Raw genomic sequence first — 16,311 nt, forward strand, 5'->3', positions numbered from 1 at the left:
GGAGGAGCAGCAGCAGGACACCCATGGGCCATCACTCAGGAATCGCAGAAGCTGTCCGCTCTCTCCGAGTTCCCTTTGCCTGTGACCTCTCAACCTCACCCTCTGTCACCACAAAGGGAGCAGCTGGCCCACCAGAGGACAGCCAAAGAAAGCTGGGGCCTTCAAGGCCTCAGGTCTCCAGTGGGCCAATGCCAAAGTCATCAGAGGCTCCAGGGCCAATCAGTGCACAGGCTGTCTCCACCCCTGCTGCAGATGTCAGGGCAGCACCTAGAAGAAGTGGTAGGCCTAGAAAAGTTAAATTCTGATCACAGGTGGCTGCATGGGTGAACACATGTTTCAGAATATAATCTGAAAATATATTCATGGAATAATGTGGAATGTTCTCTTTCGGCTTCATTGACAGGCTTCGCGAGCCCTCCCCTTGCATTCCCCCTCCTCTAACAGTTCAGTTGCATGCAGCCGAACCACGAGTGATTCTGGAAGGAGAGGTATGCGTGTGTGGCAAGGGCTTTTGGAGCCTCGTACAAGCATCTCCCACGTACATGGATCCTTCCTCCATCACACTCATCTTATTGTCCTGAGCATTTTCAATGCTGCCTGCTGGGGTTTGCTTTCAGTTGTCCATCTGAGCTGACCTCCATCTTCACCCACCCAGTGATCGCACTCCCATGAGGCACCTCTGCCCTTCCAACATGAGGCTCTGCTCACTTCCAATTTGACAAACGTGGTCGTGGTAAAGTTTTCGATTAGCTCCCCCATCCTTTCCCCTCCCCCGGTCACCCATGTCCTTTCCCCCATCACTGTGAACCCCCAGCATCAGCTTCCACTTCCCCACCATCACCTACCAACCCGTCATTTCAGAATGTTCACGTCAATGTGCACATTCCCTACCTTCCTGATAATCCCACCCACATCTACACTGACCTCCCTGACCACCTCCTTCCCATCCCCAGGGTCCATCTCTGCCTCCAAGTCCCCACCAACCACCCTTGCCGCCCCTTCTGCTACCATCGAACTTTCACTGTCCCACCCTACCAGCTCCTTCTGCTCCCTCTCACACTCTTCTGCTACCACACCCACCCTCAGTTTGCTCCTCAGGAGGCAGTCATTGACTCTACAGAACCCTACCTTGCACATTCACCTGGACATCGCCCACCCCTTACTCCCTCCTCCACTCGGACACCTCCCCTCCTCTGAACTCCGCCCCCCCCCCAAGACATTGTCCCCCCTCTGAACTCCCTCCCTTACACCTTCCTCCCCCCTTATCCCTAGCCCCCCACTTACAGCATTCTCACCTGTTACACCCTCCCACCCCCCGTCCCCATCCTTCCCCTCCCCCTAGACACCCTCCTTCCCCCTCCCATCGCATGGTGGATACCATCAGATGATTTCACTGTGATTTCACGCCATGAAGCTGATTTCTGCCCATCACGCTGGAATCTTGCCCTCGCCCGTCATGACGCCCGCTGCCAATGGGACCGGGTAATTCCGCCCAAGGTCTCGTCTTCACTGAGACAGGTTCAGGGCTCTGATTAAGAATTTGAACATTTTTGTAGTTTTATAGAGGTGTCAACCGGCCGGGTTCTTTATTGTATGCTCAATCTGCTCACCGCCAAACCACTGCCCTCACCACCATTTAAAAGGGAATTGTATGAGTGTTTAAAGAGGGTGAATAAAACAGGATATGGGGAAGAGCAGTGTTTTGTGAGTAGAGTAACTGGAATGGTCAAATTAGACAACTGGATTCAGGAGCTGGTCCATGCACACAATGCCATCCATGCTGTAATTTTTCAAATTCATTAAAATCTGTATTAAAAGGGTAAGCAGTTCCCGTTTATCTGTCACTATTAAAAGCACCATGCATCGTGGAGAAAATATCCCTACTGAGCAACCCTGGGTAATATAGAAATTGTACAAAATATTAAAGTTGCTTGCACATCTGTTTTTAATGCAAAATTTACCTTGAACTCACTTGGGCAGCACAGGACGATTAGCGAAGCAATTTATATTCTTCTTTGTGCTTATTATATGGCTGGTCAAAGCCAGGATTTTCTCCTGGTTCGTTGGTTCTGCAGAACCCACTGGGTTAGACAGGTTTTCCCTGTGGCCTGTGCAGTGGTGGAATTTGGCTGCTCCACAGTGACTCGTATCCCAGGCTTGAGGCAAGTTGTGCCCCTGGATGAAAGTGCGGAGAGGGCAATGGAAGTGGTAGCTAGTTGCAGTTTAGTGAAGGCTGGAAAAATAACTGAAAACACACTAAAATCTCCCGGCTTACCTAGTGCAGCTGATCAGTAGGCAAGGTGGCCCCTCAGCATTTCAGTTACCTCTCCCAGTGAAGCACATCGATAATTTCAGCACCTGGCATTGCTGTGATGTGCAAACAACTGAAAATAAATATTACCTCATTATGTTATTTGCTTTTTATTATGACACATTTGATACTGCTTTGGCAGCAATACTCAGAAGCAGATATATATATATATATATATAGAAATAGAAAAAATGTAAGGTTAAGGGTAAAATGGACTAATTGGATAGCTCTTTCAGAGAACCAGAATAGGCACAATAGGTCAAATAACCAGCTACTGTACTGAGCAATTCTATGCAGTGGAATTGGTCAAGGGGGATTGGACTCCCTTCTGACTTTGGTCCATGCCTGCTTGCGTAGTTGCAGTAGAAGTTGTATTTAACCCTTGCAGTGCAATAATGATTAAATTCTCATATGCAGGCTGAATTAATGGAAATGCATTTCTGGCAAACATGAGGAGCGTCCATTAGAAAATTATCAGTCTGCATGTAGCCTTAGGTAGCCATCTCCTGTCAACAGTGGCATTCAACCAGTCAGTAATGGTTGCAGACCAGTCCAGGGTGAGCAGATTCTTTCATTGAATAAACTCCAGCTCACTGAATGAGGAAATTACTTCCTGAAGCATTAAGTTCTTCCATTAGAAAGTTGTTCTGCCTTTCTGTGAAAGCATATTAATAAAGGATTAATGAGCAGGCTGCAGAATTTTGCTGGGGGGGTGGGGGGATATTGATGAATGTCCCACTTTTTTTTGAGGGGAATGGAATACAAAGTAATGCAGAACAGAGAAACGCTGATGGTTTTAATTTAACTTCTGGTTTTCCACCGGTTTTAATGAACTCAATTTCTATAGCACCTTTCCTGACCTCGGAATGTCAGCAAGTGCTTTACAGCCAATTAGTTATGTTTGAAGTGGAATCTGTGATTTAGTACTGGAAATGCAGCTAATAATTTGTGCACAGCAAGTTTCCACATACAGTAAAGTGATAAATATTGGCCAGGACACAGGACAGAAAACCCCCCGACTCTTCTAAGTCGTGCCATAGGATCTTTTATGCCCACCCGAGAGGGCAGATGGGGCCCTGGCTTAATATTTCAGTTGAAAGATTTAAAGTGATGTGAAAGATTTAAAGTGATGTGAGAAAAAACCTTTTCAGACAGTGAGTGGCACAGGCCTGGAATGTACTGCCTGGAAGTGTGGTGGAGGCAGGTTGAATCGAGGCATTCAGGAGGGCCTTAGATGAATATTTCAACAGGAACAATGTGCAGGGTTACAGGGACAAGACAGGAAAATGGCACTAAGTCATAATGCTCATTTGGAGAACCGGTGCAGATACGATGGGCTGAATGGCCTCCTCCTGCGTTGTAACAATTCTGTGATTCTGTGAAGATGACACCTCTGGCTGTATAATACACTCAATGCTGTATTGGAGTAGCAACCTGGGTTATACGTTCAAATCTCTGGAATGAGATTGGAATCCACAATCTTAAACTCAAAGCCAAGAGAGCTCTCCATGAGCTAAGGCTGCACTTATTTGACATTCCATATCATTAAACAACAACAGAGATCAGCCAGAGTGAGATATGCTGTGAATGGGTGAAGGGAAATGCCTACAATTTCCAACTGGCTCTTTGCCTGGCAGAGAGTTAGCCTGTGCTGGACCTCAGCCATTCAGCACATGGAAACAGGATGATTTCTATAATGGACTGTCTAGCCATAAGGCCAGTTTTACACCCTAGCGGCAAGTTGAAAATCTATTCTGTAAGTGCTTTCAATCTGAAGTTGCATTAACTAATACTGTGGGTGAGGAGCAGTCATGAAGGATGCTGTAATTGGAAGTGCACCTTGCTACCAGTTTTAGCAAAGATTTGGTACAGGAAGTGGGACTGGCTCCCAATGACTGGTGATCCTATTTTGTCAAAAGGATTCAGATTGCCATTTTGAATCAGTTTACAGCCCAGCTGAAGAGCATTCCGAAGGTAAGTTCCTCTTCCACCGTTTTGTAGGGTTGGAGGGTTTACAGATTGTCTCCTCCAATTCCAGCAGGCAGAATTAGCCAGACTGTTACCAGGCAACTAAGTCAATGAATTCTGCCCTGTTGCATCTACAATTTATCAGTATGACGATGAAGGGTGCAATATTTCCCATCCCACACATCGAGCTGAAAATCCAGCCCATGAGATGGTGCTTTTTGTTTGGCAAGGGTGTTAAGGGTTATGGAAGCAGGTAAGTAGATGGAGTTAAAATACAGATCAGCAATGACCCAACTAAATTGTGGAAAAGGCTCAAGGGGTTGACTGGGCTCCTTTTGTTCTTATCATCTGGACTACCTGTGACCAACTGCTATGGAGATCCACCCATTTTGACTAATATTTATGGATGTTAATTTCTCATTACAGGATGGGAAGTTTTATTTAATTGTTTATTGATAACATATTTGTTCTGTTGATGGATATATTCAGTTATTTGAAATATGATGGCCCCAAAATCTAACCTACAGTTTTCCTTTTCTTTTAGCATTTAATGTGTGCTGGTCTGTGGTGCCTGGTAGAAGGGGACCAACCCTGCAAAACAAAACTGGATCCTCCACTGGATGGTACAGAATGTGGTGTTGACAAAGTAAGTTAAAGGTCTGTAAAAATCCAGTAGATTCACACTTAAATAGTTGTACCTCTGTGTACTGATATTATGCAGCCACAGACTCACCAAAGCTCCATTAAATCCTGCCATTCCACAGAGTCTGACAGGACAGCTACGTTGGATTATGAGCCCCAACATGTTATTTCAAAATTTTTCCATTTGATATCTCTGAACCATGCTCTGTTTCAAATGATTATTCCTTGAGTGCCTGTCCCTGTTCCCAGACGATTTTACAGGTGTTGAGGAAGGTGTTGGGTGGCCTGCCCACTTGTGGCTCAATTGGAGTCCTTCAGTGTGCAATTAATGCCCAAGTAAGGGACTTATCTCGCCGCCGCTTCGATATAATGATTGGTGGGAGAAGCACCTGCAGGTTGCTGACCATTAAAAGTGGGGAGAGGGCCTCTTGTTGGGCCCCAGGTGCCACTTGGAGGCCCCCCGCCCCCCACCCCCCCCAACAGATTTGTTTCTCCCATGCTACCTGCAGCAGCGGCAGTAGCCACTGTCCCTGCTTGGCACTGCCAGTGGGCAGAGCTGCTGGCCTGCAATTGGTCAGCAGCTCTATGATGCAGAACTGCCTCCTGGATATGGATGGAGGTTCTGCCTCATACTAATTAAAGGGCTATCACCCAGAAGAAGTTAAAGCAGGGCAAGCGGGCTAAGTAGGGAGGCAGGTTCGCCCTTGACATTTACACTGGGGTGTGATGATACTGCCCTGAGAGTATAATCCAGCCTTACGCCCTTGACATTCTTTCTTACTACAATCTGTGCCCTACATCAGCCTGACCCTTAGCCACCAGCCTCCAGCTTTTCATTAAACCGTTTCTCGTCACGACTGGTTCCTTCTATTCTGCCACTCTTTTTCCAATTGCTACAATTTGCATGTCCCTCCCAGAATCACAAATGGCTCTCCCTTCAAGAGAAACAGCTCTAATTAAAGCAATAACTGAAGATTTTTTTTAAAAAAGTGCCTGCCCAACAGACACAGGAGAAGATGAAAAGTAAACAGCTTTCTGGCTGTTAGCCTGACAGTTCAGCCCAAGGTCAGGCCTCAGCGTGTACTCCATCCCAGAAACCTGCCCCTCTCACAGCTTCCAGCTGGTTTGCTTTCATGAATGTTGCAATAGTGCTTGACGCAGCTGGAGATTCCGCTTGGGGTGCATGTTGCTGGATGCACCCACAATGCGCTGGACACCGCGCCAGTTTCACCAAGGTGGGGGTTACACCCAAGTTTCCAATTAACTCATCAGAAACCTGAACATAAAACCTTCAGTAATTCAGTGTCAACAAGGAGTGTAATCAATTTGTAATAGATTGGTGTCTGGGTTGTTACAGTGAGGAGTGGGATTGCCAGGGAATGAGCCATTCTTCAACTTCCTAAAATAAGTGATTTCTGCAGCAACACAGCAGATCAGCTGGCTATTTACTGCTATTAGTTTTACTTTTTAACCAGCTTCAATTGACTGCTGGATTCTTTTGACCGTGGAATGTCCCCAAGAATGGGGGCTCAGTGTGATGATCATGCCCCCTCCTCCCCTCGAGCGCAGTAGGAGGGGATTGACTTCCCAACTTGGAAAGGTGGCCAGATCTGTGAGTGGGCACTGCTTAGGGTGAAGTGAATGTTGAACTAGCATAAAGTGCCATGATGCATAAGTGTAAAGTCATAATGGGTGCAATTTATGCTGCTAAATTGTGCAATCTTTTCATTTAATTATTTCATTTAATTATCGATTAATTTGTTATCCTGTGAAAACCCCAGGCAACAAGTTCATTAATAACTTCCTCGGGTAAAATGTGACTGATAGTGTGAGGGTGAGGTAAAGAAGAGGGAAAGAGAGAGTTTCTGAAACAGGTAGATAAAGGGTTTGGGGAGGGGGTGACATAGTAATTTTGTCACTGGATTAGTATTCCAGAGACACAGGGTAACGCTCTGGAAAGCCGGATTTAAATCCTGCCACGGCAGAGGGTGGAATGTGAATTCAATAAAAATCTGGAATTTAAAAGTCTGTTGATGACCAAGAAACCATTGTTGATTGTTGTAAAAACCCATCTGGTTCACCAATGTCCTTTAGGGAAGGAAATCTGCCTCCTTACCTGGTCTGGCCTACCTGTGACTCCAGACCCACAGCGATGTGGTTGACTCTTAAATGCCCTCGGAACAAGGGCAATTAGGGATAGGCAATAAATGCTGGCCCAGCCCAGCAACACCCACATCCCATGAACGAATAAAATAAGGGTGTTGGAAATTTTTTAAGAGAGAAAGAAAACGGAAATGGAAAGAGATGAAGATGAGGAAAGAGGGAGAAGAGAAAAAGAGGTTGTTACGGCAAAAGTTCTCTGTTCATGAGGAACAAAAGTCTCAGAGTGAAACAGGATCACTTGCAGATCAGATATTCCTAAAATTGTATAGAGTTGTCTGAGTTATCATGAAGAGGTGGATTGTCACTTGCAAGTTCCAAGTCAAAGGCCGGCCATATGTGGTGTTTCAATTCATTCCTGTTTTGTTATATCTAGGCCAGACCAGCAGATGGAGCATTTTTCACCAGTGGAGTGTCCTATCTCAACAGTAAAAATTGCATGATTTGTGCAGCAGACAAGCAGTTGGCAAAACTGCTCCTGAGGCTGTTCCTCCTCCTTGTTGAGGAAGGAAATCTAGTTAAAAGACAGATTGGTAGGAATAAATTGGGAGCCAAATCTATAAAAACTGGGCAGCCAGGTAAATGTTGTTAATTGCTGTGAATGATGCTTTTCGTCTGCTTTTGTTGTTTGCAGCCCGAGTGTTCTATTTGGTCCTGAGCTGAGTTTCCAACTGTATATCCTCTTCATCACCAAGACTGCTTATTCCTACCTCTGTAACGTTTACTCATCTCTGCTCCTGCCCTCAACTCAACTCCTGCTGTAACGTCCCAGGTGCCAAAGCTTAAGGTGCAAAAGACATTGGGCAGGATTTTCTGGTCCTGACACTGGCGGGATGGGAAAATTTGAAGAGCCTTTGACAAGGGAAGGGGAGAGGGAAGGGAAGCCGTGGTTCATGTTCGAATCAACGAAAGAGGAAGAAATTGAATTGAAGGCCTGCAGAGTTTGTTTGAGCAATTGTGTGAGTGATTCATAAACAGTTGAACCTTGAGGATAGGAATCTCAGAATTACTCCCAGAAACACAGAATTTTAACGCCGCAGAAGGAGGCCATTCGGCCCATCATGTCTGCACCGGCTCTCCAAATGAGCATTATGACCTAGTGCCATTGCCCTGCCTTTTCCTCATACCCCTGCACATTGGTTCTATTCAAATAATCATCTAATGCCCTCTCGAATGCCTCGATTGAACCACGCATTTCCAGCCAGTGCGTTCTAGATCTAGATCTGAACCACTCGCTGTGTGAAAAAGTTTTTTCTCATGTCACATTTGCCTCTTTTGCAAATCACTTTAAATCTGTGCCCTTTTGTTCATTGATGAGCGAGAACAGTTTCTCCCTATCTACTCTGTCCAGACCCCTCATGATTTTAAACATCTCTATCAAGTTTCCTCTTAACCTTCCTCTCTCTGGGTAGAATCTTGCCATCGGTGTACGGGGACAGGACACGCCAACACGTAACATGACGCGCGGGATGAGGTTTCCTGAAGGTTTTATAAAATTAATAAATAAATTTTGTGCTCTTCACAAACATGTCCCAGGTCATGTGACACTGTCACATGAGGGGACATGTTTAAATAATTTTTTACTTTATTTTTCAAAAACTTATGTCATCCACTTAATCTCCCTGAGGCAGCGCACATGTGTGAAAGAGAGCAGGCCCCGGCTCTCCCTCCTCCCCCCACCAGCACAGATAGCGCTGAGTACTACGGCCACGTGTTACGCTGGGTGGGCCTTAATTGGCCCGCCCGACTAAAATGGCGGCGCACAGCCGATCGTGGGCAGCTATCGGCTCCCTGCCCACCCCTGCCCGCTCCTGCCCAGTCCGGCTGCCATAGGTAAGATTCTACCCTCTAAGGGGAATAGTCCCAACCTCTCCAATCTATCCTTATAGCTGATGTTTCTCATCCCTGGAGCCATTCTTGTAAACCTCTTCTGCGCTCTCTCTAATGTGTTCACATCTTTCCTATATTGTAGTGCCCAGAACTGTACACAATACTCAAGCTAAGGCCTAACGCGTGTCCTATGTAAATTCAGCATAACCTCCCTGCTCTTGCACTCTATGGCCCTATTAATAAAGCCCAGGATACTACATGATTTATTAGCTGCTCTCTCCACCTGTACTGCCACCTTCAATGACCTATGCACATATACACACACCCACTTCTTTCTGCTCCTGCGCCCCCTTCAAAATTTCACCCCTTATTTTATATTGTCTTCCTACTAAAATGCATCACCTCACTTCTCCACATTGAACTTCATCTGCCACCTATCGGCCCACTCCACCAACTTGTCTATGTCCTTCTGAAGTTCTACTCTGTCCTCCTTGCAGTTTACAACATTCCCAGTGCCACCTCTGGTTTGTACAGGAATATTAAGATAACAGAGGTAAATGTGGCTGCAGAGATGGTTCAGGAGGGAAAGGTTCAGCTTCCTGGAACATTGGACCCAGTCTGGGACCATGGACATCTGAATGAAACTGGGACAGGCATCCGTACAGAGAGAGTAACTATAATTAACATTGATGAGCTAGAGGCACACATTGACAATGCCTTGTTCGGCATGTGATATTAAAGCAGTAATAGAGATTTAACTCACACTAGGGCAACACTGGGAGTATTAATTTCAAGATAATCAGTTAGTAGAAAAAGGAGTGATCTTGTTCACGTAAAATTCCACCGTGTGCAGTGTGGGTTGGATTCTCTTTTGTTATTAAGCCTAATAGTTTCATGTGCCTATTGATATAAAGTTTAATTTCCATTTCAACTTCACATATGTAGGGGCACCCCAGCTACAGCTGTACCACCTTTATAACATTTGGGAGTATGTCTGCTTAGTTTCCTGATTCTCTGCTATTTGATGGCCTCCTGCTCTTTCTGTATCATTGAATTAATTGGTTTTCTTTCCTGTTGATCTGGGCTAGTTTTTTTGTACCTCTTTGAAATTGGCCAGGGGTGGCCAAACCTTCTGAATCTTAGAGCCGCATACAATAATCTTCAGACATTCAAGAGCCACTAGATAAGGACAACCTTTATAGACACATCTTTATGACTATTGCTTTAAGATGTTACTATCTTCAAGTTTTCTCTTAACTTCAGTAATCATAAAGTACATATACTACAGTTTCTAAATCTGAATTAATGGTTATATTTGGCCTGTATTCAATATGTTAATATGTTTGCTTAAGTTAACTTCCACCTTATAAAACTATTATAACAGTAATATCCCTTAAGTATGATGATACTCTCAGTTATCAGGGCTAATCGCTGCTAGGGCTAGAGTCCTTGTAAATCTCCATCCTGGAATGGCCAGGAGTCAACCGGAATTGGCATCAATCTCCCGGTGGCTGAAGAAAGCAATATGGAGATTTTTAAACAATATTTTAAGCAAATCAATCACAATTTATTAAGTCTATCTACATCTATATTACACCTGTCCATCTGAACCTCTATGTCTGTCTTTGTGTCTGTTACTGTCTGTCTCGCTCTTTCTCTGTTTGTCTCTCTCCCTCTGTCTCTGCCTCTGTCTCTCTGTCTGTCTTTTCTGTCACCCCTTCTCACTTCCCATCACCCAGAAAAAGAATCTGATTGAATAGCCACCTCACCGTTGTCCTTTCAATCTGGGTACATCTGACCAACAAGTCATCAGCAGCAGCCATCAAGAGGGGAGGAAACTACAAGTCCCACAGTGAGGCATTGCCATGTGATGACATCACCTCCAGCACAGTGTTGCCTAATCAAATTCAAACCTAATGTTTAATCAAATGAAGAAAAAAAGCCAGGAGGATTCCAATTGGCTGGGATTTTGATGAGCAGAGATTGGGATTGGTGGGGTTTCAATTTCATTGAGGAATTGGGGGCGAGCAGGAGTGTATGTCCGAGTGAAATCGGCAGGAGCAGGGGTCTGAAACACTTCACCTCAGACCTTTCCATTAAAAACACAGAGATAGAGGTATTTTTCTATGAACTGCACTTCATGTGTAAAAGAGCAGCATGCAGCTCACGAACAACAGTTTGGCCACCTGTGTTACAACTGGGATGGGAGGAGTGCATGAATTATTAAGCCCCGCTACTCCGCAGGCTGCACCATTAATTTAAATGTTTAACTTTCCCACCAAAATGGCTAATTGTGTATCTATACCTCTAGTACCCAGAAGAAAAGAGACTCTGACTAGGCTTCTTTCAAAAACTCAGAATGGTTAATTTATTTCAGAAACAAGTAGCAAGTACTGGTTAACATACAATTGTAATCGGGAAGTATAACTATCTATCTCTTCCTAAAGAATTCCCCCAGCACACACACAGACAAACAAAGGACAAGCCAATAGAGTCTCTCTGCAGGGATGGACTTTGGAGGATGGGCGTTATAAAATAAAGGATAAAGTCTGTGGGGTCTCGATGCTGTCGACCTGGAGTTCCCTCGTGGGAAGATGGGTCACTGTTCCTGGTGGATACCTGGAAGTTCTCACCACCTGGTCTCAGCTTTATAGGTCCAGATGCAGACCAGTTACACTCAGATGACGGTTCTCTGGCTACAGGTTGATAGCCACACACAATTTTAGACAAGGTAGAGAGAGGGAGCCAATCAAGGTAGCCTTCCTTTCTCAGCTTCTTTTCCAACAAAACTGCCTTAAAAACAAGCAGGTTCACAATTTAAATATTTTTTCCTCTCTCCCATGTGATTGCCTTTTTTTGTCTCCCAGCTTTTCATTAATTAAAGTGCTTTGCAATTCAACACAAACAAACAACTCCTTCTCCACTATGGTATAGGTCACGTGACTTCTTGGAAGAGGCCTGCTTGTTTATAGTTTCAAAATGAACTTATGACCTTTTAAAAAAAATCCCAGGTTAGCATCCAGATCATGCCAAATCCTTCCATTTTTAAAAGAAAACTTCAGTCCTGAGAGATGTGATTCTAACACCTGAAATTGACTTTTTTCTCTAAATATCGTTATCTTTGGATTTTCCTTGTCTATTTCAGTTTTTACATTCACGAGATTCAATTGAGTAGATATAGAGAAACTATTTGCTCTGATAGCGTAGGATAGAACAAGGGGGCACATTCTTCAAATTAGAGCTATCCCATTTAGGAGTGAAAAAGGAAGCAGTTTTTCCATGCAAAGGGTAATGAAAATCTGGAACTCACTCTTCACAGCTGACCTTAGACTGGTTGGTCTCTAGTTAACTAGTTTTTCTCTCCCACACTTCTTAAATAATAAAGTCTCTCTGGTCAGCTGGTTCTCCAGGCTATTCAGTTATGTACTCAACCTCCCTCCTCATATCCACAGCACTTTGCGATCCCTCCAGTCAGCTGCGCAGAGACATCCATGGGAGGACATATTAGGTATTGAACCTGAGGGGAGGGTATAAGGGTAATTCACAGAACATAAATGGGACAGGAGAGGTTGACAGGCTGAAGTATGGGTGGCTGAGTAATTGTGCCCAACTTGCTTCTTTCTAGGGCACAGGGGGATTTCTTGTTATAGCTCGTGAAGGAGGAGAATCAGAATATCACCAACAGCTCTATACCCAACTGTTTTCCTATAATTTGATTGCTTCCTTCCCCAAAAACTGCAATGCTTTCTGCTCATAGAGGTGAGGGTGCAAGTTTGGGGTACCACCACCTGTCAGCACTCTCTCTTGATTGCTGTACACTGTCTAGTCCCAGGGAAATGGGCACATTAGCTTCAATAACCATGAGATGCAGTAAAGCCTGGTGTCCATATGCAGTCCAAAAAGCCCTAACCAACAATGATATTCCAAATGAGGTGTCCGGTCGACTGATTCCGATATATGAATGAAGGAAGGGTAGGAGTGTAAAGTGCATGACATAACCATATGAGTGTTGACAATAAGCTCTTCAAGTACTTTGGTGATTACAGGTTGCAGACTCCCTTAATGTAATACAGATTAGAAGCTGGTGCTGGCAACTATCACCTTGCCCAACCTGGGAATGTTATTAAACATGTTTTGCAACTTTGACTGATCATTTGCCAATGATTGGACTTGGCACAAAATACCTTGGCAAACTCCTTACACTTCTCAGCAGTTGTTCTCCTTGGAGCCTATTGATTGACAGATATACCGTCCTGTCAGGCCACTTCTACATTTGCCTTTCCCAGGAGATTATCTGAATTGTTGGTGAAAGATTGGTGGACTAGTCTCCACCATTTCTGGCCTAATCTTTCCCCTTGTTCACTTCATTGATATTTTCATAACAACCTTGTAATGTTGAACATAGCTAAATGTTCCATGCTGTGATGCAATCAGGCAAAATTTGAGACACATTAGAAAATATTAGAATAGGTTTCCAAAAGTTCGGTCAAAGAGATAGGCTTCCAGGATTAAGGAGGAGAGCATGGCGGAGAGGTTTATGAAGGGAATTGCAGATGTTGGTGCCTAGGCAAATGAAGTTATGACCACCAGTGATGGATCAGTTAAAGCCAGCATGAGAAAGGAACTAGAATTGGAGGAGCACAGAGTTCCCGAAGTTTGTAGAGTTGGAAGATGTTGCTGAGATAGCGAGGGTGAGAGGGATTTAAAAATAAGAATGAGAATTTCAAAATTTAGATGTTGTTAAACTGGGAACTAATGTAGGTCAGTGAGCACGCAGCTGATGGGTAGCTGAACTTGGCGTGAGTTAGGATATAGACAGCAGAGTTTTCAATGAGCTCAGGTTTACTGAGGATGCAAGGTGCGTGGTCATCCTGGAGAGCATTGGAATATTAAAGTCAAAACCTAGTTTCAGACCTAGTGTAATGAATAAAGATTAGTGATTAATAATTAGTAAAGATTCTCTGGGGTAAAATGACTGGAATACAATTGATTTCCATTGTACATTTGCAAGCAACATAAGAAATAGAAGATGGAGTAGGCCATTCAGCCCCTTGAGCCTACTCTACCATTCAATAACATTATGGCTGATATGATCGTGGCCTCAACTCCACTTCCCTGCCTGTTTCCCATAATTCTTGACTTCCTTATAGATCAACATTCTGTCTGACTCAGCCTTGAATATGTTCAATGAACCAGCTTCCACTGCTCCCTGAAGAAGAGAATTCCAAAGATTGAGAGAAGAAATTCCTCCTTATCTCCACCTCAAATGGAAGGTCCCTTATTCTGAAACTGTGCCTCCTAGTTCTCGATTTCTCCTCAAGGGGAGAGATCCTATCAGCATCTACCTGTTACGCCCTTTCAGAATCCCATATATTTCAATAAGATCACCTCTAATTCCTCTAAACTCCAGTAAGATAGTAGGACCAGCCGGCTCAACCTTTCCTCCCAGGACAAAACTCCCTCACCCCAGGAATCAGTCAAGTGAACCTTGTCTGAACTGCTTCCAGTGCAATATATCCCTCCTTAAATTAAGAGACCAAAACTGTACTCGAGGGATGGACAATAAATGCTGGCCAAGCCAGCAATGCCCTTATCCCATGAACGAATAGACAAAAACTACATGTAATACCCAAGGTATGGTCAAGCTAATGCCCTGTGCAGCTGTAGCAAAACTCCCCTTCTTTTATACTCCATCTCCCTTACATTAAAGGCCAACATTCCATTTGCCATCCTAATTTTTGCTGTACCTGCATGCTATCATATTGTGACTCATGTGCAAGGACATATAGATCCCTCTGTACCACAGCATTCTGTAGTCTCTGTCCATTTAAATAATATTCTGCTTTTTTATTCTTCCTGCCAAAGTAAACAACCTCACATTTTTCTACATTATATTCCATCTCCCAAACTTTAACCCATTCATTTAACTTATCTATCTCCCTATGCAGACCCTTTGTGTCCTCCTCACAACTTGCTTTCCTAACTATTTTGTATTGTCATTAAGTTTGGCTAAAAGACACTCTGCTCCTTCATCCAAGTTAATAATATAGATTGTAAATAGTTGAAGCCCCAGCATCGATTTCCGTGGCATCCTACAAGCTAGCTTGCCAACCTGAAAATGACTCATTTATGCTGACCCTCTGTTTCTTGTTACTTAGTCAATTCTCTATTGATGCTTATCCAGCGATCTATCCGCCACTTTTTTAAGATCCTAGGATACAGACCATCAGGTTCAAGGGACTCGGCCTTTGGTACCATTAATTTTCCGAGTACCTTATCCCAAACATGTCAACTGTACGAATTAAGAGCAGGAGTAGGTCACTTGGCCCCTTGAGCCTGCCCCACCATCCAAATAAGATCATGGCTGATCTGATTGTAACCTTCCACCTACCTCTTATTCACCTCCTTATTTATTTCTGCCTTAAAAATATTCAAAGACTCTGCTTCCACTGCCTTTTAAGGAAGCAAGTTCCAAAGACTCACAACCCACTGAGAAAAAAAAATGCTCCTCATCTCTGTTTTAAATGAGTGACCCCTTATTTTTAAACAGTGACCCCTAGTTCTAGATTCTCCCACAAGAGGAAACATCCTCTCCACATCCCCTCTGCCAAGACCCCTCAGGATCTTAAAGGTTTCAATCAATTCGCCCCTTACTCTTCTAAACTCCACTGGATACAAGCCTACCCTGTCCAACCTTTCCTCATAAGACAACCCTCCCATTCCTGGCATTAGTCTAGTAAACTTTCTCTGAACTGCTTCTACTGCATTTACATATTTCCTTAAGTAAGGAGACCAGTACTGTGTACTCCAGATGTGGTCTCACCAGTGTCCTGTACAACTAAAGCATTACCTCCCTACTTTTGTATTCAATTCCCCTCGCTTATCTGCCCACTCAAGCAACGCAGAGGCCTGAAATTGCCACCAAGTACTCCAGAGCTTTTCACCCCTCGGGCAGACTGCAAACTAAGCGTTTAGTGAACTGCAGAACAATTGAATGACTGGGCATGTTGTACAATCTCCTTGCTAAAGCTGGCCATGGAGCAGTCACTGCTGGAGGTGCTCACAGCCCCTTTGCATTCAGGTTTGGACCAGTCTCCCCCATGGTTCAAGCTAACAGTGCAGCCTTGCAGTGAGGGTTAGGAGAATGCCTGTGCCTGAGCTGAGAGCACAGCCTGCAGTCCACTGGGCAAAGCTGCTGCCAATTGGTCAGGTGGAGTGGGGTGGAGGAAGGTAGGGTTTTGGGCATTCGTGCAGTGTAGTAAACTCTGGCCACTCAAGTGGTGGCCAGCACTCTCTGGGATGCATTAAGGGTCCTTCAGACTTAACCAAGAGAGGTTCTTAGTACACCCAAGCTAACCCATGCATCTCTCTCTTTCATCTTGCAAGAGGAGTACATCAGG

General features: G+C 44.3%; 1 protein-coding gene across 2 annotated transcripts in view; it reads left to right on the forward strand.

Moving 5' to 3' along the window:
* adamts17 (ADAM metallopeptidase with thrombospondin type 1 motif, 17) overlaps positions 1-16,311 on the forward strand; it is a 591,331-nt gene that overhangs the window by 341,631 nt on the left and 233,389 nt on the right. For both annotated transcript variants that reach the window (XM_041175111.1, XM_041175112.1), the window contains exon 11: positions 4,824-4,925. In XM_041175111.1, coding sequence (XP_041031045.1) covers positions 4,824-4,925 — 102 coding nt within the window. The remainder of the gene's footprint in view (positions 1-4,823; positions 4,926-16,311) is intronic.

This window comes from Carcharodon carcharias, chromosome 26 (genome assembly GCF_017639515.1).
Source record: "Carcharodon carcharias isolate sCarCar2 chromosome 26, sCarCar2.pri, whole genome shotgun sequence".
NCBI classification, from domain to species: domain Eukaryota; kingdom Metazoa; phylum Chordata; class Chondrichthyes; order Lamniformes; family Lamnidae; genus Carcharodon; species Carcharodon carcharias.